This window comes from Eubalaena glacialis, chromosome 13 (assembly GCF_028564815.1).
Source record: "Eubalaena glacialis isolate mEubGla1 chromosome 13, mEubGla1.1.hap2.+ XY, whole genome shotgun sequence".
Taxonomy (NCBI): Eukaryota; Metazoa; Chordata; class Mammalia; order Artiodactyla; family Balaenidae; genus Eubalaena; species Eubalaena glacialis.
The window spans coordinates 1006256-1034125 of NC_083728.1; the positions used below are offsets into that span (position 1 = coordinate 1006256).

The 27870-nt window shown below is 56.1% G+C and overlaps 1 protein-coding gene across 3 annotated transcripts; it reads left to right on the top strand.

Moving 5' to 3' along the window:
* Nucleotides 1-1308: 1308 nt before the first annotated feature.
* On the top strand, nt 1309-25947 carry GMEB2 (glucocorticoid modulatory element binding protein 2). 3 transcript variants are annotated; one of them, XM_061209380.1, is made up of 11 exons: nt 1747-1814; nt 2280-2340; nt 10036-10200; nt 10571-10668; nt 11222-11349; nt 16957-17060; nt 19554-19711; nt 21540-21611; nt 22168-22305; nt 22619-22741; nt 23268-25947. In XM_061209380.1, exons 3-11 carry the CDS (start codon nt 10070-10072, stop codon nt 23924-23926), a joined length of 1611 nt encoding a protein of 536 aa, XP_061065363.1. In that variant the 5' UTR covers nt 1747-1814; nt 2280-2340; nt 10036-10069; the 3' UTR covers nt 23927-25947. The 3 variants fall into 3 exon arrangements, with proteins under 3 accessions (XP_061065364.1, XP_061065363.1, XP_061065365.1); XM_061209381.1 differs by lacking the exons at nt 1747-1814; nt 2280-2340 and adding an exon at nt 1309-1350; XM_061209382.1 differs by lacking the exons at nt 1747-1814; nt 2280-2340; nt 10036-10200 and adding an exon at nt 10263-10333.
* Nucleotides 25948-27870: the final 1923 nt, after the last annotated feature.

Consider the following 27870-nt stretch of genomic DNA (forward strand, 5'->3'; position numbering starts at 1 on the left):
GAAGTTTGCTTGAAACTTCCCAGTCTGGGAAATGGCCTTCCGTGGTCTTCCTACCTAAGTATGAACACAGGTCCACGGCTTGGTCCTAAAGAAGGCATTTGTTTTCTGCCTTCTCTGTCTCCTGAGAGGGAGCACCCGCAGACCCCGCAGCCTTTCACTGGGCACCCGAATCTCCCGCAGCTGACAGCAGCCAGAGCAGTGACACCACACACGAGGAGACTTCGCACGTGCCTTCCCTGGTCTGAGAACAGCCAGCCTCAGCCACCCTCTGGGTCCCCCTGACTACCCGGTGCAGGTGTGGAGACAGAGCACAGGGAGATGTGGGGATGTGGCCGACCCCACCACGGCTGCAGCGCTTCCTCCAGGAGTCCTGGGGCAGGAACAGGATGCCTCACAAGTGCCCCGGCCTGGGCAGGGCAGGTGACCCCACTCACCACCCCCTGGGCCCCCACTGCACCTTTCAATCAAACAGCAAGTCCTGTTTGTACTCGCTCCCAAGTCAAAGGAAAGCTGAGTGATGCTAACCTTCTCACGTTCTGGAAAACCCAGGGACTTTGCACTCCAGCCATTAAAAAGGAGAGTTTTCAGGGCGTTCCTAACCCTGCATCAGGGTGTCTTTTAATGCCTCTGTGATAGCGCAGGAACTGAACTTTAACTTCAGCTAACGTAAACTGAAATGAGCACACGTGGCCAGTGACTACAGCACAGGAGAGAGCGGCTGGGGGTCGACACAGGAACACTGGGGGGAGCCGCGCGGATCCAGAAGTGAGGATGTTCAAAGCCGTTTTTAACACTTGCTACAAAAATAAACCATGATAATCGCAGGTTTCGGACTGTACGACTCCCGCGGCAGCCCTCCCGCCTGCCTCTGGGGAGACCCTTTGCACACGCGGGCAGGTCACTCACCTTTCTCGCCAACCCTAAACGCGTCTCCCTACGCACCCTCTTCCCGGGAAGTCCGCGCCGAGCGTGTGTGTCCGCCAGTCCCAGCAGGTGAGCCAGCGGGCGGGGCGGGGCGGGGCCGCAGAGCAGCCGCCCAGCTAAGCGGCCGAAGCACCCACCTCCGGCCCCGCCCTCGCCCGCGCGCATGCGCGTCGGGCCCAGCCGGGCCTTATTTCTCGGCACCTCCCGCTTCCCGGCCGAGCGCCAAATAAATATCCGGGCTCGCCCTTGCCCGTGCGTGCGCGGCCCCGCCGCCTGCGTCACTAGGAAGCGCGCGCCCGGGCCGCCGCCGCCGCCGCCGCCGCCGAATCCCCAACAAGGAGCGGAGCCCGTGGCCGCCGCCGCCGCAGCCGCCGCCGCCGTCGCCGCCCGCCCGCTGGCGCCCGCGCAGGCCCGGCCGCGGCCCAGGTAAGCGCCCGCCGCCCCCCCCGCGGCGAGGCCTCTCGCTCCGCCGCGCGCCGCCGTCCAGTCAGGGGTCCCTGCGGAGCGTCAGGACGTTACGGCGGGGGGAGGGGAGCGGGGGAGGGGCGGCGGCGCGCGGCGGGCGTCACGGGCGTCAAGGGCCCGCGTCAGGCGCGTCGGCGGCGGCGCGGCCTCCATGTTGCCGGAAGGCGGCGGGCCGCGGGCGGCGGGCGCCGGGGAGGGCCCTGGGCGGGGCTGCGTGGAGAGGGCCGCGTGGATTACCCCCCCCTTCCCGTGGGACCGCGTGAATTCTCCCCTCCCCTGGGTGCCGCGTGGATAATCCCCCCCTTCCCGTGGGGGCCGCGCGGATGCCCCTCTCCCTTGGGGGCCTTGTGGATACACCCCCTCTCGTGGGGGCCTGGTGGATGCCCCCCCCTTTTCCGTGGGGGCCGCGTGCGTGCAACCCTTTGGTGAGACCCGTATCTGCTTGAACCCCCTTGTAGGAACCAATCAATATGGGTCCATTGCCAGTAATGACCTGTTACATATTTGGTTAACTTTATAATTCATGTAGTCGAGCGACTCTTCCAGTGAATCAACGTTTTCTTTCTTTGCTAACACTGCAAATACAGTTTCAGTTACATGAGTCTTTTTTAACTTACAAAAATCTGTGCATAACTGAAGTATATAACTTGATGAGTTAAGTGTGCACCCATAAAACTACAGTCTATGCCATTAACCTGTCAATCACCTCCAGAAGTTTATTCCCGCTCTCATTAGTTTGTGATAAGACCGCTTAACTAGCAAAATTTTAAGTATACAGTACGATATTGTTAACCATAGGATCTATGCTGTACCTTAGACCTCTAGGACTTAGTCATTTCGCATAACTGAAGCTTTGTACTTTTTGATGTGTCCCATTCCTCCTCCACCAGCTCCTGGCAACCACCATTCCACTGTCTGCTTCTCTGCGTTTGACTATTATAGATTCCTCATGTAAGTGGTAGCATGTAGTATTTTGTCCTGTGTCTGGCTTATTTCCCTTAGAATGATGTTCTCTACATTCATCCACGTTGTAACAAATGGCAGAATTTCCTTTTTTTTTTTTTTTTTTAAGGCTAAGTTAAATTTCATTGTATGTGTATACCAAATTTTTATTCATTCATCTGACCGTGGACATCTAGGTTGCTTCCACATCTTGGCTATTGTAAATAACGCTGCAGTGGACATGGGGTGCAGGTGTCTCTTGGGTATCCTGATTTGTTTTCCTTCGGATATACACCCAGAAGTGGGGTTGCTGAACATATGGTAGTTCTATTTTTAGTCTTTTGAGGAGCCTGGGTACTGTTTTCCTAGTGGCTGCACCAATTTACATTCCCACCAACAGTGTACAACAGTGTGGGTCAGTCCGTTTAGGGTAAAACCAAATGGATTAAATAAATTCCAAATGTAACAAGATAAATTAAGCAGACTGTTCAAAAATTGTTTCTTTGTAGGAAGTATAAAACTTTGGGAAGACATACTGGACGGGGGGGCGGGGATTTGTACATACACATCATACACTTAAGAGCCCTGTGCGTCCTGGCTGGGTGTGACGCAGGGTGTGGTCGAGACTGGGCAGCTAGTGCATTGCGCCCCCCTCGCCCCCCAGGAGGGCAGGGCCAGGAAGCCCAGATTCACAAAGAAATGCAGGACTAGAGGGACCACCTCCAGGGATGAATTCTTGTGACATTTTTCAAGAGAAGCCAGAAATCTGGATTTTTAGAATGTGAACCCTGTAAAATTTGAAAAAGCTGGCAACTAATTAAAAATTTTGAAACACAGTGAGAATCAAAGAAATTGTGCAGGGACTTCCCTGGTGGTCCAGTGGGTAAGACTCTGCGCTCCCAATGCAGGGGGCCTGGGTTCGATCCCTGGTCAGGGAACTAGAGCCCGCATGAATGCTGCAACTAAGAGTTTGCATGCTGCAACTAAAGATCCCGCATGCCACAATGAAGATCCGGCGTGCCGCAACTAAGACCCTGCGCAGCCAAGGTAAATAAATAAACATTAAAAAAAAAAAGTTGTGTCCGTGGGCCACTGCTTTGTGACCTCTGCTATGTTTCTAGTAGTATTTTTATCAAAGGAAAATATTTGTGATTATTTGGAAGACATGGAAAGTCAGATCTGAATCCAATGTACTGACTGCACACTCCCATTTTTGTCCTGTTTTTGTATATTTATGCCCAAGAATGCTACTTTAGAAATACTTCCTCCTATCTTCTTTACCTCAAGGTTAATTGGGAAAGAAGAATTTTGAAAACTTGATGTTGGAGAGGCAGGAATTCCGGTTTGTGTGTTCCCACTGCTTAGCGCTCTGTGCGGTTTTGAGATGTGGGTGAGGACAGCCGCCCATAGGGTGGGTCCCTGCCTTTCTGCAGCTTTGAGCTCAAGCGTGGCTTTCTGGCCCCCTTGGAGTCCACCCGGTGAAAGCAGCGGTACCTCGGTGAGAGCCAAGCACCACGGAGCAACGTTACTTTAAGGGCGATTTTAAAGTGGTCTTTTTTTTTGGCCGATGTGCGGCTTGCGGGATCTTAGTTCCCCAACCAGGGATTGAACCCTTCCCCCCTGCAGTGGAACCGCGGAGTCTTAACTGCTGGACCGCCAGGGAAGTCCCCCTACGTGTAGCTTTTTGAGGAACTGCCAGACTGCTTTCCACAGCGGCTTCACCGTTTTGCTTGTCTGCTAATGGTGCACGGTGGTTCCAGTTTCTCCACATCCTGACCACATGTACTTTCCATTTGTTTGTTTATAATAACCATCCTGATGGGTGTGAAGTGGTATCTCCTTGTGGTTTTTGTGTGCATTTCCCTAGTGATTAGGGATGTTGGACATCTTTTCAATGGTTTACAGGTTATTTGCATATTTCCTTTGGAGAAGTGTCTACTCTGAGTCCTTTGCCCATGGTTTAAGTTGTTTTGTTCTTGTTGAGCTGTATCCTGGATGTGAATCCCTTGGCACACACATGCTTTGCAGGCACTTTCTTCCAGTGTGTAGGTTGCCTTTTCAGTCTCCTGAGAGTGTCCTTTGATGCACAATAGTTTTTAATTTTAACGGAGTCTAATTTACCTGTTTTTTCTTTTGTTGCCTGTGCTTTTGGTGTCATAGTCAAGAAATCATTGCCAGGGAACTCCCTGATGGCCCAGTGGTTAGGACTCTGCGCTCTCACTGCCGAGGGCCTGGGTTCCATCCCTGGGCAGGAAACTAAAATCCCACAAGCTGTGCCTGTGCGGCCAAAAAAAAAAAAAAGAAAGAAAAAGAAAAAGAAATCTTTGCCAAATCCAGTGTCAGGAAGATTTTCCCCTGTGTTTTCTTCTAAGCGTTTTACAGTATTTGCTCTTCTGTTTGGATCTTTGATCCGTTTCATGTAAATTTTCATCTGTGGTGTAAGGGTCCAGCCTCATTCTTTTGCCTGCAGATGTCCAGTTGTCCCAGCTCCACATGTGGATGAGACTGCCCCCATTCCCCATTGAATGGTCTTGGCTCCCTTGTCAAAAATCAGTTGACCATATATGCCAGGATACAGTAGCATTTTTTTTGGCCAATTTAATTTTTTTAAAAGATTCGCAAATGGTAAACTTTTATGGTTGTTTGGTGTACAGTTCTATGCGTTTAACACCTGTATAGATTCATCGTGTAGCTGCCCCCGTGATTGGAATACAGAGCAATCCCATCACCCCCAGAACCTCCCTTGTGCTGTCCTTTTATGCCTCATCCTCCTCCCCCAGCCCCTGGCACCAGTGATTTGTTCTCTGTCACTAGAGTTTCGTCTCTTCCAAAATGTCATGTAAATGGACTCATACAGTCTACAGGCCCACCTTGTTTTATTGGGCTTCACTTTTTGTGCTTCGCAGATACTGTATTTTTTACAAATTGAAGGTTCGTGACAACCTTGAATCGCGCAAGTCTATCAGCGCCATTTTTCCAACAGCATTTGTTCACTTTGGGTCTCTGTGTCACATTTTGGTAGTTCTCGGAATTTTCGAAACTCTTGCGTTATTAATATGTTTGTTACAGTGATCTGTGATCCGTGATCTTTGATGTTACTACTGAGACTGAGGGCTCAGATGGTGGTTAGTATTTTTTAGCAATAAATTATTTTTTCATTAAGGTATGTATGTCATTTTTAGGCATAATGCTATTGTACACATAATAAACTATAATATAGTGTAAATATAACTTTTCTATGCACTGAGAAACGAAAAATGTCACGTGCCCCACTTTATTGTGACATTCACTTTATTGCGGTGGCTGATACCTCCAGGGTCTGCGCGTGTAACCCACTCGGCATGATTCTCTGGAGATCCATCCAGGTTGTGGCACATTTCAAGTAGCTTATTTATTTATTTATTGTTATTGCTGAGTAGTATTCTTTTGCATGGTTTGTTTCTCTTTTCATCTACTGAAGGTCATTTGAGTTGTTTCCAGTTTCTGACAGTTATGAATAAAGCTGTCATAAAATTGTGTGTACGGGTTTTTAAAGAAACCCAAGTCTTCCTTTCTGTGGGGCAGATACTTAGGCGTGGGGTTGCTGGGTCATGTAATAAGAGTACACGTAACCCTTGAGAAACGTCCAGACCCTTTTCAGAGTGGCTGCACCAAGCAGCTGTGTGTGAGAATTCCAGTTCTCCACATCCTCACAGTCTTTGTATCGTCAGCTTTTTGTTGGTGCTTTTTAAGCTGTTCTAATATGTGTGGTAGTATCGTTATGGTTTTAGTTTGCATTTTCCTGGGGGTTAGTGATGTCGAGCATCTTTCTATGTGTTTACTGTTTTTTCTTTTAATATTTATTTATTTATTTGGCTGCACTGGGTCTTAGTTGCGGCACGCGGGATCTAGTTCCCTGACCAGGGATCAAACCCAGGCCCCCTGCACTGGGAGTGCAGAGTCTTAACCACTGGACCACCAAGGAAGTCCCTCTGTGTGCTTATTTGGACTTCTCTTTTGGTGAAGTGTCTGTTCAAACCTTCTGCCTACTTTTATTTATTTATTTTTTTAAAAAATTTATTTGTTTATTTGGCTGCCGTCGGGTCTTTGTTGCGTCGTGCAGGCTTAGTTGCTCTGCGGCATGTGGGATCCTAAGTTCCCTGACCAGGGCTCAAACCCGCGTCCCCTGCATTGGAAGGCGGATTCTTAACCACTGGACCACCAGGGAAGGCTCCACTTCTGCCTGCTTTTAAATTGTGTTGTTGTTGTTGAGTTCTTTGCATATTCTGCATGCAAGTTCTTTGTCAGACATGCGATTTGCAAGCGTTTTCTTCCACCTATAGCTTGTCTTTGCATTTTCCACTATATTCTCTATTCGTTGTATTGTAGTGTACATGCTTCATTTGGGGCAGGCTTATGCTCACAGCACAGTTGAGCAGGAGCCCCCAGAGTTCCCGTGTGCCCCCCTTCCCAGCCTCGCTCAGCACGAACATGCTCACCGGAGTAGTATGTTCGTTACAATCACAAACCCCGGTTGACCCATCGTCAGCCAGAGTCTATACTTTACACTGGGGTTCATGTTTGGTGTTGTACAGTGTATGTTTTATTTTTATATTTTTAAATTAAGACTTAAGTTTTCAGAGCACTTTTAGGTTTACAACAAAATTGAGAAAGAGTTCTAGAGACTTCCCATGTACTCCCTGCCCCCACACGTGCATGGCTTCCCCCATTAATGAAATCACTGAACAGAAGGGTACGTTTTTTTACGAAGGATGAACCTACATTGACACATCAGAACCATCTGAAGTCCGTAGTTTACCTTGGGGTGCCCTCTTGGTGTTGTACATCCCGTGGGTTTTGACAAATGCGTGATGGTGAATACCCACCATGACAGTATCACGCAGAGTAGTTTCACTGCCCTACACATCCTCTGTGCTTCGCCTATTCATCCTCCTGCCCACCCCCCCAGCCCTCTGGCAACCACTGGTCTCTTCAGGCTGGCTTCTGTCACTTCACAGTGTGCATTTAAGGGTCTGCCATGTCTTTTTTTTTTTAATAAATAAATAAATAAATTTATTTATTTATGGCTGCGTTGGGTCTTTGTTGCTACGCGTGGGCTTTCTCTAGTTATGGGGAGCAGGGGCTACTCTTCGTTGTGGTGCACGGGCTTCTCATTGCGGTGGCTTCTCTTGTTGCGGAGCACGGGCTCTAGGCATGCGGGCTTCAGTAGTTGTGGCACGTGGCTCAGTAGTTGTAGCTCATGGGCTCTAGAGCGCAGGCTCCATAGTTGTGGCACACGGGCTTAGCTGCTCCATGGCATGTGGGATCTTCCCGGACCAGGGCTCGAACCCGTGTCCCCTGCATTGGCAGGCGGATTCTTAACCACTGTGCCACCAGGGAAGTCCCCGCCGTGTCTTTTTGTGGCTTCGTACCTCACTTCTTTTGTCTCTGGATGACCTTCCAGAGGTCATTACATGGACTACCCAGCTTGCTCACGCATTCTCATTTTGAGAGACTTGATTTTTCTGTCTGCTTAGAACAGTGTTCTCCCCCTTCAGAGGGATATGGAAGCGGGACCACCATGTAGGCCCTGGCACCATCCCCTTTGAAGCTGTAGGTGGTCTATGTTTGCGCACATTGAGTCCCACCAGCAGTGTTGAATGTTTGCTTTCAGCTGTCAGACGTGCCTAAAGAACTGAAGGGAACAGTCATTTATTGTGTTTATCCAGATATTTACCATTTTGGTTGCCTTCCTTCATTCCTGAAGTTCCAGGCTTCCCTCTGCTGTAATTTCCTCCTGTCTGAAGTACTGCATTAGGTCTGATTGTGGCCAGTTCTCTTAATTTTCCTTTATCTGAAAATGTCTTTATTGTGCCTTGATGTCTAAAGGATCTTCTCACTGTTGTAGAATCCTGGGCCGAGGCTCTTTTCTTTCAGCATGTTAAGAATGTCCCTGCCTCGGGCTCTGTGGTTCTGAGGAGAGAGTCCCACAGACCTTCAAATTGTTGTTCTCATGTGGAAATACATACCTTTTTATCTGCTGCTTTTGGAATGTTCTTACGTTGTCGTTAGTTTTCGGCAGTTTTATTATGTTCTGGGCGTAGATTTCTTTGAGTTTATCCTGTTTGAGGTTTGTTGAGCTTCTTGAATGTATAAGTTTATGTTTTTCACTACATTTGGGAAGTGTTCAGCTATTATTTTTTCAGAGTTTTTTTAGCATCACACTTTTTTCTTCTTTCCTTCTGGGACTCTGGTGATACAGATGGCCAACTTTTTATATTGTTCTGCATTCCCTGAAGCTCGGTTCATTTTGTTTTTCCATCTTCTTTCTGTTGTTCGGATTAGATCGTTTGTACTGACCTATCTTTATTTTCATTGCTGTATCTCTTTCCTCTCTCATCTCCATTCTGATATTGAGCCCACCTGGTGGATTTTTTTGTGATTATATTTTTTAATTTTCAAATTTCCGCTTGGCTGTGACTTCAGTTCCTGCGGCAGCCCTTTCAAGGACTCCACTTGTGAAGTGAAGTAGGAGCGCCCGCAGCTCTGAGGTCGCTGTGGATTCCAGTGGTCGCCTTGGACTGGGCTTCTCTTGGGTAATTTTTCCCTTGAGAATTGGTCAGACTTTCCTGGTTCTTTGTGTGTTAGATAATTCTGGATCATATTCTGGATACTGAATATTGTGTTGTGAGATTCTGGCTCTTGTTTAAACCCCATGGAGGATGGAGCGTTTTGTTGTAGCAGGAAATGGACCTGGGTTGCGGGTTCTGAGCCCCCTCTGTGGGCAGGCGTGGTCCTGAATCAGTTCAGCCTTCCAGCCTGTGCAGTGTTCTCTGGATCTGTCCCATAGGTGCCACCCAAGGCCACTCTGAGACCTGGGTGGGGGTCGACCCTGGAGGTCGGTCCTCGAAAGCTTTGGTTTGCCATTTAGGATCAGGTCCACACACGGACAGGTGAGGAGTGACCCAGGCCTTTGCACACAGCTGGGGGCAAGCCCTTTCCGCCTCCCTCCTCTCCGCAGTCTCCTGCATACTCTCTGACTCCCAGAACCCCCTTCCTTGTGCTTTGGCTAAAAGCCAGGTCTCTTACGTGTCCTCTGTGCTGCGATGCATCAGTACCTGGTCTGCCCTGAGCCAAGCGCCAGAGGATGGAGAGCAGGAGAGCAGTGGGGTGCCTCTGGGTCCCCGGAGTTTTCGGTGCCTGCCTGGCCGTGACCGTCATGGAGTTTAGAGGGCCTGGGGCTTGCTGGAGGGCAGAGCCAGCAAAGACAAAATAATGCCTGGGAGGGTCTCCCAGACCAAAGACAGGATTCATCTCCGAGGGCTTTCTTTTGTTTATTTTTGGGTCGTGCTGCAGCATGCGGGATCTTAGTTCCCCGACCAGGGATCGAACCCATGCCTTCTGCAGTAGAAGCGCAGAGTCTTAACCACTGGACCGCCAGGGAAGTCCCTCCGCGGGCTTTCTGTGCACAGCCCTGAGTTCAGGGCGTGGGACCCACCTCCAGAGGCATCTGCCCACATTCTGGTTCCTTCCCCGTCCCCCGCAGGTGACCACTGGGCTTTCAGGCCTGTCATGGCTCCGAGGTTCTTCCAGGGCTTCCTCTCTCAGTGCTCACTCCATCCTTGCCAGAGCCCGAGGCCCTGGAAGAGCCCTTCTGTTGCATCACTTCTGTCAGAAGGTAGCGAGGTCCCCATGCAGACCCTGTGCCCCCCTGTTGCCCTGCAGGCCCGGTGCCCTGGCGCCTCCTGTCCGCTGAGCCATGGCCACCCCCGATGTGAGCGTCCACATGGAGGAGGTGGTGGTGGTGACGACGCCCGACACGGCGGCGGATGGCAGTGGCGTGGAGGAGGTGAAGACCGTGCTGGTCACCACCAACCTGGCCCCGCACGGGTGAGGATGGGCACCCGGCCTGGGGGCAGGGGGCGCCAGGGGACGCAGAGCCGCCACCCGGCCAGGAGCGAGTAACGCTTCCCTGACTCTTCTCCTGCCACCAAGGTCACAGCTTCGTGTCCCTAAGCGCACGGTAACTTCTCCTCTGACAAGAGCACAGTAGGGCCAATTAGGAACTGGGTTTTCCAAGGGAAGCCGAGGAGCAACGCCTGTGGGGTCAGCAGCGCGGTGACGGACAGCGCATGGCCCTGAGCCCGCCGCGCCGTGACCTCGGGCTGGTCTGGAAAGTCGGGCAGGAATGGCAGCAGAGCGCGAGGCTGGCTGTCGGTGGGGGTGTTAGTGTCTCCTCTCTCCTCTCCTCTGTTCCCAGGAGTGACCTGACGGAGGGTAACATGGAGACGGAAAACGCCGCGGCAGCTGCTGCAGCCGCGTTCACAGCGTCCTCGCAGCTCAAGGAGGCCGTGTTAGGTAGGGAGCCTGCCTTCCCGTGGCAGCGCCCGCAGGCAGCTCTGGAGGTGGCTTTTCCGAGGGGACGGTCCTCCCATCAGTAGGGGGCCAGTCAGAGGTTCCCGAGGCTCTCCTGTGGGCTCTTCTTCAGAGGTGGCGCCACAGAGGCCCTGGCTCCAGGGTCTCCAGGTGTGGCCTTGGCCTTGGCCTGTGGCTGGCGGGGAGAGCTTGGTTTTGCGGTTCTACTTAGTGTAGCTGTCAGTGAGTGGCAGTGAAGATGATTTATCACCTTTGGTCTTTTCCTGTTGCCTAACACTGAAGGCCTCAGAGCTCTTCCGAATGTTAGGAATAGGTTTTCTCTGGAATGGTGCCGGGTAAAGTTTGTTTCCTTCAGTGGCTCTGTACTTCGGGCTGATGAGAAATGTCCCCGCCCACCTTGGTCCTGCCTCAGTCGCTCCTGGGTTTCAGTTTCTGGGTTGGTAGTTAATGTTGCGCTTTTGCAGGAAGTGCTTTGGAGAAGTTGTAACTGATTTTCTATGTTGCCCCTTTCCCTGTCGACACACCTGGTGAGAAGTGAAGATGGCTGAAGAGGAGGAGAGCCTGGAGGCCGAGATCGTGTACCCCATCACCTGCGGGGACAGCAGAGCCAACCTGATCTGGAGGAAGTTTGTGTGCCCCGGCATCAATGTGAAGTGTGTTCAGGTGAGGGTTCTGATGCAACCAGAGCACAGGCCTGCGTGCCGGGCTGCAGGGAGGGGCCCCCAGTACCGCAGCTGTGAAGCAAACAAAAGAAGACCCCTACGGCAGGGGGTGTGACCTGTGGGGGGCAGTTCAGAAGGCAGAAATCCCGTGCTTGGGAGAGCAGAGGAGAAGGAAGGAGCCTTCAGGGACAGACAGGATTGTTGCTGGGGCACACGGAGAGCCTCAGGACAGAGATTCTCTGTTCCTGGAGCAAAGCTGTGGAGAGAGGCTGGGAAGGCAGCTCTGCTGACGTTGGGATTGGCAGTGACTCTGCTGGGCAGGTTGAACGAGAGGGATGCTTTGCAAAGACTCATTAGCAGCCATGAGTAAGATGGAGGGGAGAGGTCTGCTCTTTCTGCAACATGGTAGTTCAGGTACCCAGACTCACCTTGTGCTGCAAACAGCCAAAAATGCCACTTAAGATATTTTCGTAACGCATCTTCTAGATGCCTCCTTAAGCTGGCAAAAGAGGAGGAAATAGTCATGCCCAGGGCCTGAATAAAGGTGGATTATAGAGGGAGGCCAAGCACCAACCCCGGCTTTTGTCTGAGAGCCTTTGCCTGACACTGGTTTTCTCAGCCTCATGGGGCTGGTGATGAGAAGGTGAAGCCCAGGGCTCCCAACTTGGGTGTGTTGTTGCGGGCAGAGATTGTCCCTGTGATGCTGCTACTTCCAGAGGTCTCTACCCTCAGTGTTGGGGGTTAGAGAGTATGCTAATCACATACTCCCCGTCCCCTCTATCCCCCAGGACATGGAAAACTCCTGTCTCATTTCTTAGCACCGGGTGGAAGAGAGAACCCTCTTGAGGATTCACATGTGGCCTGTATAGTGTGAACACCTTTAGCTAAGAGTTTAGTCGTAGGTTGTTCCTGGCTGGCAGCTCGCCCAGGAATCTGACAAAAGCAAATGAAAAATCCTTTTTGGTAGAACTCATCTTTATCTCAGGTTTCAAGTAATTTTGCCAGACAAAGTTCCAAGAAAAGGAGCAGCTCACAGTAAAACAAAACAAAACACTGAGCACACAGGAAATAAAGCACCTGAATGAGTGCACACAGAAACCACAGACAGCAGAATCAGACCCACAAATGCTGCAGGTTGGAATTTTGAGACACAGAATATAAAATAATTATGTTTAATTTACTTCAAGAAATAAAAGAGGGCTTCCCTGGTGGCACAGTGGTTAAGAATCTGCCTGCCAATGCAGGGGACACGGGTTCGAGCCCTGGTCCGGGAAGATCCCACATGCCGTGGAGCAACTAAGCCCATGCGCTACAACTACTGAGCCTGTGCTCTAGAGCCTGTGAGCCACAACTACTGAGCCTGCGTGTCACAACTACTGAAGCCCGTGTGCCTAGAGCCCATGCTCCGCAACAAGAGAAGCCACCACAATGAGAAGCCCACGCACCGCAACGAAGAGTAACCCCTGCTCGCCGCAACTAGAGAAAGCCCACGCACAACAGTAAAGACCCAACACAGCCAAAAAAAAAAAAAATTAATTAATTAATTAAAAACAACAACAAGAAGAAGCTAGAGGGACTTCCCTGGTGGCACAGTGGATAAGACTCCCAATGCAGGGGGCCCTGGTTTGATCCCTGGTCAGGGAACTAGATCCCACATGCATGCTGCAACTAAGAGTTCACACGCCACAACTAAGGAGCCCGTGAGCTGCAACTAAGGAGCCCACCTCCCACAACTAAGACCCAGTGCAATCAAGTAAATAAATAAATAACTATTTTTTTTAAAAAAACAATCTAGAAGTGAAAAACAATTAAAATTGAACACTTAAGTGGATGGATTTTACAGCAGATTAGACACAGTTGAAGAGATAATTAGTGAAATGGAAGATAGAAGTGAAGAAGTTATCCAGACAATCCCCCAAAATCCCCCAAAATGTCATGAGGGAAAATGGAAGCACAAGAAAGTCTAATGCATCTATCTGAATTCTGAGAGGAGAGAGCGTCTGAGAACTTTCATAACCAAGGAAAGATAGCAGCCCACAGTTCAAGAGACTTAACAGATCCTAAACTGAATGAATAAGAGGAAACCAACCACATTTCAAAATCTACATAGGTGCCAGCGCAAAGGACCTTCCACTGGCTCCTGGGACACTTTAGCATCAGAATAATGAATGATAGTCATGGATTATGAGTCAAGTAAAAACAAGAATCTATGGGCCCATATTTATTGCAGTGTATTTCATGTTATTTATTTACATTGACACAAGGGAGAGGTTAAACTCTTACACCAACTAACAAATGTAGAAGGGGTGCTGGAGCCAGAGTGCCACAAGGGGGTGCCGAAACTAGTCAGGGGAAGCTGGATGAGGGACAGTTGGTCTCCAGGTACCCCCATCATTGAGGTACCGCTTACAGAGGCAAAGCAGGAACGGCAGGGGGAAGCCTGCAGATCACTCCCTAAATGTGATGACATTTGGCCATCAGTATCGGGACCAGCCTTCATCCCGGCCTCCTGATCGAATGGGCAGGGATTCTGTGGCATTTCCGACAAAAACCCACAACCCGACTCTACTCGGGAAAACGTCAGACAAAAACTGAGGGACACAATTTTTGTCTACAAAAACACTGACCTGCATGCTTCACAGATGCTGAGGTCAGGAAGACACCATCGGGCCGAGGAGCTGCTCTGGGTCACGGAGGCAAGACGCAGTGGTCAGTGCAGCGCGAAGTCAGGCCGTGTCCTGCATCAGAGAAAAGTTGCCACAAAGGCCGTTATTGGGACAGTTTGTGAAATTGGAATACTGCCTGTGGATCAGATAATAATACATTAATGGTAGTTTCCTGATCTTGAGAGCTGTGTGTGGTTATGTAGGAACCTTGTTCTCAGGAAATAGGTGTGAAGGACTCAGGGCGGCTACCCCACGAGTGTTTAGAGATGGGCCCTGTGTGGAGAGTGAGCCTGGGGAAGGGGCCGCTGGGGCTCTGCGTACTGTACCTGCAGTTATTTTGTAAGGTTGAAGTCACAGCAAAATTAAAAGTTAGAAGCAAAAGAGATGTAATAACGAGAGCAGTGGAGCAAGACCCCCCTGGCAGCTGAGCTCTGAAGGCTCCCCGGGAGCCTGGCAACCGGCGCAGGGCGGGTCTCCTTGTGCCAGGAGAGGAGAGCTGCACACAGTGACGTCTTCAGAAATTAGGGGAAACAAAGACATTTTCAGGCAAAACTGTGTTTGCCACCAGCAAGTCGTAACTAAAGGTATTCTAAGAAATGGTTTCAGGCAGAGGGAAAGTGGTTCCAGAGAGGAGCTTTTAGGTGGCCGGAGGCGTGGAGAGTGGAGGAGGTGGGTGAGTCTAAGGTGATGGGCTCTGCAGCGCTGGTGCGCGTCCCAGGAGGCTCCGCATGCTCTGCGGTGGGACGGTTGGAGGGCTGTGAGTGGGATCAGCTGGCCCACCCTGACAGTGGGGCACACCTGCCCAACCAGCAGAGGAGAGCCTGGTCCCCCAGAGGGAGGCGGGATGGGGGGGCACGCAAGATGCAAGGGAGAGACAGGCCGGCAGGTGGTGCTGCAGTGTCAGGGTGCGGGCAGGGCCAGAGGCGATGGCCAGAGAGGGTGTCACGTGGTGGGGGCAGAGGCCGGGCCCAGTGTGGACTTCCTGGGCTCGGGCAGTGGCCAGCGAGGTCCTCCGACTCTGACTCAGCCTGTCTGCCCGGGCTCAGGCCTGGCTCCCGACCGGCTGACTGAGGGGATGAAGTGGCTTCCTGACTCAGAGAGAAACAGTGCAGGGCTCAGGCAATTAGGACAGCTGCTCCCGTCAAGAGGGGCTTCCCAGGCTGGTGGCATTTGCCGCGACCCAGTGCGCTGGAGATACAGGCAGACCTCGGAGACGCTGCAGGTTCAGTTCCAGACCGCCTCAGTAAAGCCCATGTTGCAATAAGAAGAGTCACACACACTGTTTTCCTCACACATATAAAAATAATGTTTACACTAGACTGTACTCTGTTAATGGTGTCATAGCAGTGTGTTTAAAAACGATGTACATACCTTAACTTAAAAGTACTTTATTGCTAAAAAATGCTAGCCATCATCTGAGCTTTCGGAGTGGCAGTAGTAACATCAAAGATCACTGCTCACACATCACTGTAACAACTATAGTAATAACGAAAAAGTTTGAAATATTGTGAGAATTACCAGAAAGTGTCACACAGACCTGAAGTGAGCAACTGCTGTTGAAAAGCGGCGCTGATAGCCTTGCTCAAAACAGGGTTGTCCCGAACGTCCAATTTGTAGAATATGACTGTCTGTGGAGCGCTACAAGGCAAGTGTGGCTGAGTTGAGGTGCTTTTGCTCCAGTGGCATGGTAACCTGGGCCCAACCTGACACAGACTGCAGGGCGCCCGAGAGGCAGCCGCCCGGGAAGGGGACACCCTGGGAAGGGGACGCCTGGGACGGCCGGCACCCTGGCCGGGGTCCAGCTGTGCATCCAGGCCACAGTTGGAGCTTTCGTTTCTGCCTCTGCTGAGACCAGTGACTTATCCATCCCCAGCCTGCTTGTTTTTTCTTTTTTTTAAATAAAGCTGTGAGCGGGCTTTCTCTAGTTGCAGAGAGCGGGGGCTACTCTTCATTGAGGTGCACGGGCTTCTCATGGCGGTGGCTTTTCTTGTTGCTGAGCACGGGCTCTAGAGGCATGGGCTTCAGTAGTTGTGGCACGTGGGCTCAGTAGTTGTGGCACGTGGGCTCAGTAGTTGTGGCATGTGGGCTCAGTAGTTGTGGCTCACAGGCTCTAGAGCGCAGGCTCAGTAGTTGCTGTGCACTGACTTAGTTGCTCCACGGCACTTGGGATCTTCCCGGACCAGGGCTCGAACCCGCGTCCCCTGCACTGGCAGGCGGATTCTTAACCTCTGAGCCACCAGGGAAGTCCTTTGTTTTCTAAGTAAATGCAGTTTTATGTTGGTTCTTTGGTTCCAGTAATTGCTTGTTTAATAAGACTGAATAGGATACTTTACCTTCTCAGGCCACTCTTGGGGGAAACTAGCAGACCTGTGAGGAAGGGGTCAGTTCCCTGACTTTGAAGTGGACATGTGCTCCTGGGCCGTGAAGGGTGCCGTTAGGGGTGGGCCAGGCCGGCTGAAGGGATATTCACAGCTGACCCTGTGCACTGTGTCTCCTGTTACTTGCTGTGATATATGTGTACATTATTTGTGGAATAAGTTACATGTAAGGAGGTTTGCCAGTTGCTGTCTGGAGGGAGGGAGAGAGCGCTGTGCCTTTCTGAGTGGTGTGGGGTCCTTGGGTCCCAGGCATTGGGTGTGTGGTTGGGGGGAAGCACCGAGCACTTAGCTCCCTCCCCGCTGGGGGCCAGTGTCTGACTACCCGCTGGGGCAGGAGGAGGCCAGCTCCCCGCTACAGGCCCTGTGCACGAGGGTCCGGCTCTCACGTGGCGGTTCCTTCCTGAGTCCTGAGTGTCAGCTTGAGAGCTGGCCCGCGGCTCCACCACATCTGCCCTGCCGTCCACCCCCTTTCCCAGGCCAGCTCTGGGGGGCGGAGGTGTCAGGCGGGAGGGAAGGGCGGTGGGGAGGCTCTGTCCTGATTTTGCTCTGCTCTCCCCCCCGCAGTACGATGAGCATGTCATCAGCCCCAAGGAGTTTGTGCACCTGGCCGGCAAGTCCACGCTGAAGGACTGGAAGCGAGCCATCCGCATGAACGGCATCATGCTCAGGTGGGCGGGGCGCGGGGGCGGGGCGGGAGACAGGATGGGGCGGGAGACAGGATGGGGCGGGGGGCCGGCGGGAGGGACTGGGCAGGGGTGGGCCGGCGACCCTGTGTCGGGGAGCACTGTGGCCACTGCTTTCTCATTGGGTTTTGCGTTTTGAAGATGAGGGGCATTTTCTGCATGAGGATTGTGGACAGCGTCCCTGGGGCTGGGCCGCCCACACCCCTGCCAGCACGTGACCCTGTCAGACTTGCAGGGGTTTCTGTCTTGTTTTTGTTTTGGTTTTTTTTAAAATTAATTAATTAATTTTATTTATTGTTTTTGGCTGCGTTGGGTCTTTGTTGCTGCATGCGGGCTTCCTCTAGTTGCAGCGAGCGGGGGCTACTCTTCGTTGCGGTGCGCGGGCTTCTCATTGCGGTGGCTTCTCTTGTTGTGGAGCACGGGCTCTAGGAGTGGTGCGGGCTTCAGTAGTTGTGGAGCGTGGGCTCAGTAGTTGTGGCTCGCGGGCTCAATAGTTGTGGCTCGTAGGCTCTAGAGTGCAGGCTCAGTAGTTGTGGTGCACGGGCTTAGTTGCTCTGCGGCATGTGGGATCTTCCCGGACCAGGGCTCGAACCCATGTCCCCTGCATTGGCAGGCGGATTCCCAACCACTGCACCCCCAGGGAAGCCCTTTCTGTCTTGGTTTGATCACCATCAGTCCCTTACCGAGGCACCTGTGACTGTGTCACCAGGAAGACACCAGCTGTGAAGCTGTCTGAGCGTCAGGACAGCGGCCAGGCCAGCCTTCTTCCTCCTGAGGCAGCACCTACCCCCGTGTGCCTCCCGCCATCACCCCAGACTTGGGTCCCTGTTGAGAGCCTGCGCTTCTTTAAGCTGCTGTGCATTAGTCTGTCCAGTTGTGCAGACATTGTCCTTTCTGGATGGCCAGTCTGCCGGCAAGGGTCCTGTCCGGACTGTTTGTGTTCACTGGCAGCATTGGTCTCCTCCAAGCTGGACTGTTCCTGTGACCTTGTGACAGTCGTGGCGTTGACGCTTTCAGGGGGTCTTGGCCTAGAGCCCCAACTTTCCTGTTTTTAGAGTCAGTCCTGCTGGCCTGTGCCCCATCGCTGCCCTTGTCGGTGGCGGGGTCTTGGTGAGGCGTCCACTCACCTTTCTCCCTGTACACTTCGTCTTCCCTTTGAAATTAGGTAGGAATTGGTGGGAAGCTTCAGGCCGGCTCTTCGCTACTTCACACCGACATCAGGTCCTAGAATGCCGAGGGTCTGGAGTGTCCTGCTCAGGCTCTCCCGTAGGGCCCTCTGCGGTGCCCGTTCCACCAGCCGCCCTGGTGGCTGTGGCCTGTCACGGGTGGCTCTGAGCTCCTCCCTTCCACCTGTGAAACGGGAAGGGTGATGCCCCTTCCAAGAAGACTGAGGACAGACTAGGCTTTTGCGTTTATACCCCCAGGAACGTTAATGCCTAATTTCCACGTTTTAACATTTCCTGCTTTGGTGGTAACGGCTTGCCCCTCTGAAGTGGCCCCTGCTGCATGTCTGTCCAGAGACAGCCGTGGTTTTTCATGGTGTCCAGAGTGGCGGGATCTGGTTGCTTTGTTGCTGAAGAGGCCCCTCTCCTTCCTGTGTTTATTCCCGGGAGAAGCGGCTTCTTGCTGTCCTTGGGCATGTCTGCTGCCCTGGGTGCCTGCAGCCCGTGGGAGCCATGTCACTCTCCCTGGGGAGCCCCTTCCCCCGGAGCAGCTTTGCACCCTCCCATCAACCCAGCTCTTTCCTCTCTCAGCCCCACCTGCCGCCGGGCGTGAGTATCTTGGTGGTGCGGCTGTGACCGTTTCATTGGAAGAGCACCGCCGGGAGGTGCCATCTGCTGCACTCCCCGGAGCCAGCGCGTTCACGCTGCCCCAAGGCCGAGGTGGGCGGCAGCCCCAGAGCCGTCCGATCCTTTCGCGGGTTGAGGCAGGCCAGTTGAGATGAAGCGAACTGAAGTCCAGGACCTCTGGGAGAGGCCAGAGAGGAGGGCCTGGGGGGCGTCCCAGCAGGCAGGGTACATGTGGTGCCTTCCTGGTAAAACTGAGGCTGGGAGGTGACACAGTGAGAATCCGGAGGCGCTGGTGCTGTTGGTGATTCTGGAGGGTCTCGCTTTTTGGGTCACGCACCAGGCGGGTGTGCCGCCGTCAGCACCTCTTTTGGCCCTGAGTCCCCCCCCCGGGGCTGGCGGGCAGCAGAGCATCTCGGAGAGGCCCAGCCCCTCAGTGCTGGCCGGCATCTCTGGACAGCCACCTCCCTGGGGGCACCAGCCACCTCCCTGGGGGCACCAGCCACCGTGGTCGCCCTTCCTGTGGACAGAGCCACACGCAGGCGTCCCCACGCCAGCTGAGAGAGCTATGCTGGGGTGTTGGAGAGGCTGGCCCGGGAGCCCCGGTGGAGCCCGCCTCCGCAGACACACCACTCTGGGCCCACCCCGGGGCAGGCCTTCTGCGGCTGACACCCCGCCCTCCTCTGCGCAGGAAGATCATGGACTCCGGGGAGCTGGACTTCTACCAGCATGACAGGGTCTGCTCCAACACCTGCCGCAGCACCAAGATCGACCTCTCGGGGGCCCGCGCATCCCTGGGCAGCCCCACGCCTGCCGAGTACATCCCGCTCACGCCCGCCACGGCCGACGGTACGTGCTGGGCCACCTCTGCTGCCAGCCACAAGCGGGGCCCCCCTGTCCGCTCAGCTGTCCCTTCCAGGCCCCAGGGGTCAGCAGCCACCGACTCCTCCCTCACCGAGGAAGTCTAGCTGAATTGCTCTTCCATCCACAGGGAAGACTGAAGTACTTCCTCTTTTTAAGCCATTTTTATTATAAAATACAATGATTCGTATGAAGAATAACAGAGCAAACGTCCAGTGCCCACCCCCAGCTTTGACCAGTTCAGGGAGCGCCCCACACGCCTGGTTTGCCATCTGTCCTTGCCCTGGGGCCGCTCCCCGTGGCACTTGGTTCCGGCTCGTGCACTTCCCTGCAACTTGAGATTTGTTGGTGTGTTTATGATGTTCTGTGTTGGCATCTGTTGCTCTAACTGGTAGAAAGACTAAACATTTCCTGGAAATCTTTCCAGATTTTTGAATACAGAGATTCTTTTTAAAACAAGTTAGCATGAAATCTGGTCCCAATTCCCTGTTCATGGTGCCCATTGATAACTTGGTGGCGCTGCCTTTCCTGTGACGGGAATTGCATTGTCCCTAAGTTGTTGCTCCACAGGTCAGTCTGGGCCTGCTGCCGTGTGGCCAGGGACTGTCCTCATGGCTGACCAGACGGTGGTTGGTCGAGGGGCCTTGCCCTGTACTTGGGAGGATGGAGAGGGAGGCTCAGGGGCAAAGTGAGGTCCTGGGGTTCACCCCGAATGAGTCCCTGCACCCTACCTGCACGGGCTGGCAGCCGGCCCAGTTGGGAGTCCCTCCCAGGAGCTCTAGGAACGCGCAGGCTGCCGGCAGTCAGGGCTGGCCCTGGGACTGCACTACACAGCGTGGGAGGGGCTGGGTCATGGCAAGGCCCCCGCCCCCAGGAGACACAGGGAGATAGCACTCCTGGTGGGCCGGTGGCTTCCGTGGGAACAGGGCCTCCTCCGGGTCATTGGGTCCAGACTCTCTGTTCTGCCTTGTAAAAGGCGGCCGCAGTGACAGATCTCCAGGAAGGCTCCGGGCGCTGACGCTCCAGTCAGAGCGCTGTGTCCGGTAAAGGCCACGTGGGGTTTGGGATTTAGCTCTTAGAAGTCTGTTGTCCCTGGGTGGCTTGGATGGTCTGTCGCTTTGCTTAAACTCACCTCCGTGGTGGTCTCTTCAGCCAGAGTCCTCAGAACACCTGAGTTGCTTCTCGTGGAGTTAAAAGCTCTGTATCAGCCCAGACTAAGAAAGAGCTATTTCAGGCATCTAACATCCCCAGCACGACGTCTTTGTCAGATGTGGAAGAGGCTGGCGTGAGGTCGGAAAGCTTACCCAGAGGTTAGGTTTCCAGGCTTGTTTCTAAGCCCCAAATGGCCAAATCCAAACTGGGTCCAGGACTCTGCAGACACTAGAGTCAGAGAGGTGAACCAGCTTGGGTGGTTTGCATCTCTCAAAGTCCCGCTTCTGATTTACAAAAATGGAAACATGGTAGCTGCTGAGATGGACGCTTGGTGTCAGTGAGACAGAGACCCCAAGAGCAGGCCAGGCAGGAAGGCTGGCCTGTGGCCCCTGGCCAGCAGGCTGTAGAAGCTCGTGACCGCGACAAGGACAGCAGAATGTTGAGGACACGTGGACAGGTTCGAGGAGGCATGTTCCAGCTCCTTCTTTGTACATGTTTAACAGTGAATTTAGAACGCAAGGCACGTGTGTGCTCTGTTGTGCTCGTGCACCTCAATCAATTGTGTGAAAATGCGGGTGGGGGCAGCGAGTCAGAGCTGGGGTGGGTGGTGGGTGGGATGCTGGCCTGTCGCAGGTGAGGCTCACTGGGCTCATCTTGGTTGCAGTGAACGGGGCTCCTGCCACCATCACCATCGAGACTTGTGAGGACCCTGGGGACTGGACCACAGCCGTCGGAGGTGCGGGCCTTCCTGGGCTTCTCACGGCGGGGGCGGGGCCTTCCTGGGGCTTGTCAAGGTGGGGAGGCAGGGCCTTCCTGGGCTTCTCACGGCGGGGGCGGGGCCTTGGGCTTGTCAAGGTGGGGAGGCGGGGCCTTCCTGGGCTTCTCATGGCAGGGGCGGGGCCTTCCCATGGCCTGTCAAGGTGGGGAGGCGGGGCCTTCCTGGGCTTCTCACGGCGGGGGCGGGGCCTTCCCATGGCTTGTCAAGGTGGGGAGGCGGGGCCTTCCTGGGCTTCTCAGGGTGGGGGCGGGGCCTTCCCTCGGCTTTTCACGGAGGGAGTACGTTTGGGCGGGGCTCCGATCTGCGGCTGGCTTCGCCTTTGCGGACCGCTGGGCGTCCTCTTGCAGGAAGTGCAGGGCCGACCCACTGGACTTCCGCATATGGTTGTGGGGGACACTGCGGACCCTCAGAGCCGTGTCCTCCTGGCAGTTCTTTGCTCCTCCGTGTGGTTAGAACCGGCAGTGGGGCTGCCTGTGCAGGACTCCCCATCTCTGAGCCTCTGCTTCCCTCACAGATGACACGTTTGCCTTCTGGAGAGGGCTGAAGGACGCAGGCCTGCTGGACGAGGTCATACAGGAGTTCCACCAGGAGCTGGTGGAGACCATGAAGGGTCTGCAGCAGCGGGTCCAGGACCCTCCCCTGCAGCTCCGAGGTGAGCGGTCTTTCCCTGCTCTGGTCTGTGGGCCCAGAGGCCTCTTCCTGCTCGTGGTGGCGGTGGTGGGTGGCTTCAGGACGCCCGTGGGTGCAGCCTGCTCCTTCCGGTTCCGAGCTGAGCCCAGCAGCATTGGTGGGGGTGGGCAGTTAGCCTGCTCCCACCAGGTCCCTCCTTGCCACGGGGACGAAGCTGAGCCCGGGAACCAGGAACCTGCTGGGCCCAGTCCCTCATCTCACTGGGTGGCGTGGAGTGCCCCAGACCCTGCTGTGGGCCAGCCCGTTCTCACCGTGTGCTCGCCCTGCCCTTGCAGACGCCGTCCTCCTCAACAACATCGTGCAGAACTTCGGCATGCTGGACCTCGTGAAGAAGGTGCTGGCCAGCCACAAGTGCCAGATGGACCGCTCTCGGGAGCAGTACGCCCGCGACCTGGCAGGTACGCTGGCCTTGCGCTGTGACCCCCACAGCTGCGCGGGAGCTGCGGAGGCACGGGGTCGGTGACACCGACGTGACCGCAGCCAGACTTCCCGTGAATTCACCCTCGGCCCCGCGGTTCGCCTGTGAGGTGGCGCCTTCCTGGGGGGGTGCCTGTGGCCACGCGTGAGACAGGCTGCTTACGCGCTGTGCCCTCCTTATCTAATACGTCACCGAGGCAGCTCTCCTGCGAGGGCTAGGATGATCGGAACACGGCACAGAGAACGGGGAGGCCTGTCCCCACGTCGGGCAGCGCGAGGCAGCTGCTCAGGGTGTGACCCTCGTGCTTCCTCAGAGTGGTGGGTCCCCGTCAGAGCGGGCCCCACAGAGAGTGTCACTGCCAGGGCCGTGGGGGGACAGGACAGAGCGTCGCCGTGAGGACACGAGGGTCAGGCCCCAAGTCAGCGCAGGCCCTGCTCCGGGCAGGTCGTGGGTGCCGCTGTGCCCCGCGGTCACGCCCCGTGCCCGTCCCGTGCCCGTCCCCGCAGCGCTGGAGCAGCAGTGTGACGAGCACCGCCGGCGGGCCAAGGAGCTCAAGCACAAGTCGCAGCACCTCAGCAACGTGCTCATGACGCTGACGCCGGTCTCCCTGCCACCCCCCGTGAAGCGGCCCCGGCTCGCCAGGGCCACGTCCGGGCCGGCCGCCATCGCCTCGCAGGTGCTCGCCCAGTCCGCCCAGATCGCCCTGACCCCCGGCGTGCCCGTCTCCCAGCTCACCGGCGTGCCGCTGGGCAAAGTGGTGTCCACCCTGCCCTCCCCCATGCTGGGCAAGGCCATGCCCCAGGCTGCTCCGGCAAGCTCCCCCGCGTCACCGCTGCTTGGGGGCTACACGGTGCTGGCCTCCTCGGGCACCACCTTCCCCAGCACGGTGGAGATCCACCCGGACGCGTCCAGCCTCACGGTCCTGAGCACAGCCGCCATGCAGGACGGCAGCACTGTGGTCAAGGTGGTGAGCCCGCTGCAGCTGCTGGCCCTGCCCGGCCTGGGCCCCACCCTGCAGAGCGTGGCCCAGGTGTCGCCCGGGGGCAGCACCATCGTGACGGTGCCCACGGGGGCCGTGGAGAGCGCCGTGGCCGCCCCGGGACCCGAGGAGCACACGGCCACCATCGAGGTGGCCGCCATGGCGGAGGGCCACGAGCACAAGTAGCCGTCGGCGGGGGGCGAGGCCCCTCGTGGGCACAGGGCTGGCCGCCTCTCCTCAGGCTGTGGCTGGCCGGGAGCACAACGCTGGCGCCCGGCGGGCCCCGCGGGGCTGCTGAACCAAAGAGAGGAAACGCCAAAACAGACGGAGTGGAGCGGAGCGGAGCGGAGCGGAGAGGAGAGGGCGCGGCAGCAGCCTGAGACTCGGGTCCCCGGGTTCTGAGCCGCCTCCCCTGTCTTCTCGGGAAATATATTTTTCCATCTGTTGCTTATTAATACTGTTTACATGTGGGGCCTTGGTCAGGAGCCAGGTCGGGGAGGCCGAGGGGCCCAGGTGCCGCTGGCAGCAGAAGCAGGGCAGGGAGCTGGGCCTCGGCCCGCCGGCTGCGGTCGGCCGTCACCCACACGTGTCTTGGGAACTGTCCCCAAGTGTGGAAACCCATGGATCCTATGGATTTGGTTTCTTCCCACAGTTTTCTGTAGGTTTAGTGTGGCCAGCACCCTGTCTCCCATCTCTGGAACAGGCGTCAGTGGTGCTGCAGGTCTGCAGGTGGCTCAGGTGGGGCTGCAGGGCACCCAGGGGTCGGGGTGAAGACCCCGGGGCACCTGCCTGGCCAGAGGGGCCGAGGGGCCTGAGCAGCACAGGCCAGTGTGGGGGGGGCACCCCGCCCCCACTCCTGCCTGGCAGATGCTCAGGGGCTCAGGGGCCATTGCACATGCTCTGGGGGTATTTTTAAGTGAACTCCTTAGTAGGCTTCTAGGAAGAGTCAGGTTTATAGTGTTTTCAACCTAAACAACGCTGAGTGCCTAGCTTCCCGATCTGTTCTGGGTTCCAGAGTGTTTTGTACACAGGGACTGTCGGGAAGGCCCCCAGGGGAGCGAGATGGTGGGCGTCCCCTGCGGCTTTGGCCTGAGGAGGGCGCGTGGAAAGAACAAGCAGGGGCTCTGGAGGGTTCACTCCCAGTTGGGACGCGCCTCAGATCAGGGCTCGTGATCCCCTGTGTTCAGCGTGCTGGTGGGGCCCCCTCCTGGAGGCGGGCTGCACCCCACCGGCCGACACTGGTGCCCCAGGGTGTTCGGGGCCAGTGCTGGGTGAGGTGGGGGCACCCAGATGCTCGCGGGAAGGATGTCCGTGGGCCAGCCGGCCCTCTGCCCTTCTGGTTGTGGACTCAGGAGGAAGACCAGGGAGGAGCCTTCCTGCAGGCCTTGAGCCACTGCAGCAGAGGGTCCCCACGGGCACCCTGGGCCTCCTGTCTGTCACCTGTGGAGACCCAGAGAGAAGCCACTGCCCGCCTCGCACTTTGAAGGGAACTGGGCTCCGTCCATCCATCCATCCGTCCTTCCGTCTGTCCGGTGGCCTGGACCCCGCCTCAGCGCCCTTGCCCCGCATCAAGCACCGAGGCTGTTTTGTTTCTGGCGCGTCTGGTTGGCCGCCGTCTCGGGCCTGCTGGTCTCAGCGCGATGTCACTTCCTTGTTCGCTACGCGCTCCTCTTCCAGGCGCGTCTCTGATGCCCGTGCGGTGTGAGCCCGTGGACCAGGCGCCCCGGCCCGTCCCGAGTCCGGCTCAGACCGCATCAGCACGTGTCGCTCGTGAAACTGGGTGTCTTGTGCTTGGAGCCTCTCCGGTCAGACCTGCCGCCTCTCGGAAGCCGCCCCGCCCGCAGGCCACGTGGCACTGGGAGGAAAGTTGGTTTCAGAGCCACACGGACGGAAGCCACCGACAGCTGCTCCTGCAGACACCGGCGCCTGGCGGGCCCTGAGCCCGGGGTGTGGGGAGGGGCCCACTGTCCTCCAGGAAACCTCAGCCCGCTGTGGGGTCGGGCCATCTCGCTGTCGCCACCCGCCGCTTCCCCCTTCCACACGCCGGGCGCGTGGAGGCTGTCCCGGCCGGGCGTCTGGGAAGGCAGGACCGGATCTGTGGGGCTCGGAGGCAGCCTGGGGAAGGGAGGCGTCTGAGTTCTACTTTGTATGTTGTTTTGCAAGTATCTGCTTGGTACTTTGATTTAAAATAAAAACGTTTTTCATAACTTGTGTGTGTGTCTGGTGATGAAAGGCTGTGAGTGGGTGGGTGACACGGAGCGCGCCCGCCGGGGGCGGTGCCTGCCCACTCCCAGCCTGCTCTGGAGAGGGTGGTCCGGGGGCCCACGGCCCTTCTGCTGCCCTGAGGTCGAGCGGCTGGCCTTCTTCGATCTCCCCCGTGTGCAGTGGACTTGCCTGGAGTCACCGTGACCAGCAGACCACGGCCAGCGGGCTGTGCTCTGCGTTCTCTCACTCGTGAGGGTGGTGGGGCTTAGCTGATCACGGGCAGCGGTGAGGCCTCTGGGTCCTGGAATCAAACGTGGGCTGCCGTGCTGATGGGCCACGGCCTGATGACCCCTCCACGTGGTAGAGGTTGAGTCGCTCGTCAGGAGCGGGTGCAGGGCCGGTGTGGGAATGGGGCTCCCTGGACGTCCGGGTCGGAGGCTCCTGCCAGCGCCCAGGGCTGGGGTCTTCCCGCCCGTCGTCCCCAGCACCCGTTCTCTGCCCCAGGGTCATCACCCTCAAGCCCCGACAGAGAACGGACAGGGGGCTCGCCTCGGGGCGGTGCTGACGCGGGGGAGGCTGTGGGGGGAGGGAAGCCGGTGTTGCTTGCTGGAGGGGTGGCAGGGGGCATCCTTCCCGACCGGTCTGGGGGACATGTTGGCTTTCTCTGGTCGCTCCTGATCGGAAGCTGCAGTGGCTGACCAAGGTGGCCGCCTAGGCTGCTCCTGGAAGAGGCTGCGTGGCCCTCTGTGTCTTCGGTCTCTTGCATCTCCACACAGCCCTTTCTAGGGGTCACGTGACCACCATCCCCCATCCCCACTCCTCAGGAGGAAAGCCGCTGGCCACGCCGCAGGGTCCTCCTCGACCGTGGCCGTGGCCGAGGCGTTTGGGGAGGCTCTGCAGCCCAGGTGGGTGGCTGCCCACCTCCGCCCACTTCCACTGGCTGCTCCCGTGTCCTCAGCTGTGGGACCTGCCCAGGACCCCACTGACTCCTCTGAGCCTGGCTCCTGTGGCCTGAGAACCACCCAAGGGGGCATGTCGGGAGTGGAAGGTGTCCAGGGCCTGAACAGGGCATGGCCACTCCAGGGGCAGAGCGCACTGAGGGGCCCTGGGCAGTGTCAGCGCCTGCGCCTAGGCAGGCAGGAGAGACCACATGTGGAGAGTGGGCAGTGGGAGGGAGGGAGCAGGCCCAAGGCCGGAGCGGAGCAGTCACCGTGGCTCAGTGATGGAGGGGCTGTGTCTTGGAGGTGAGGTCTCAGGAGGCTGGCCTGAGCAGCTGGGTGGATGGCGGTGCCCCCAGAACTATGTCCTGGGCCATCAGATCTGGGGTGCCCACAGATGCCCCAGGGACGGTGGGCCCCGGTGAGCCTGCATGGGCGGGGGCGGGGCGGGGATGCAGCTGAGAGCTTGTTAACGCCTGGTTCTTGCAAGAGAGGGCGTACACGGAAGCACCCCAAAACTCAGAAGGGTGGATTTCCAGCAGGGACCGTTGCACCCAGCGCCCGGACCCGGGGAGTGAGGACCCTGACTCACGGCACCTGCTGCTTCCTTCTCTAAGTTCCAAACTGATAGTGGACCTGGCGTCTCACTCATCCTCGGCCTGTGTGCGCTGGTTCCTGCAGCCTTGGGCTGGATGGTACCCCGGCGGGGAGAGCAGTGCCGGTGGAGAGCAGGGTCCAGAAAGGGTGGGGGGCTTGAAGGCAGGGCAGCCTCCTGGTGGGGGCACCTCGGGTCTTTTCTCCTCCAGCGATTTGCATAACACCCTCAAAAACCGGTTCTTTGATCATTGAAAGCATACTGAAGAGAGTCATGGGTGCAGGTGTAGCCTCTTAGCACAGCCGGAGGCGGACAGAAGGACCCGTCCCCTCCCAGGGGCTGGGGCACGAGGGCACTGTCCACGTCAAGCGAATTCCTGCCCAGTGTGGCTG

Excerpts from the sequence above, each read along its gene's own strand:
- GMEB2 (XM_061209381.1), top strand. The coding sequence starts at position 10,070 with ATGGCCACCCCCGATGTGAGCGTCCACATGGAGGAGGTGGTGGTGGTG. Across the intron at positions 11,350-16,956 it reads TCAATGTGAAGTGTGTTCAG|TACGATGAGCATGTCATCAG; the intron begins GTGAGGGTTCTG and ends TCCCCCCCGCAG. Across the intron at positions 21,612-22,167 it reads CTGGACCACAGCCGTCGGAG|ATGACACGTTTGCCTTCTGG; the intron begins GTGCGGGCCTTC and ends CTTCCCTCACAG.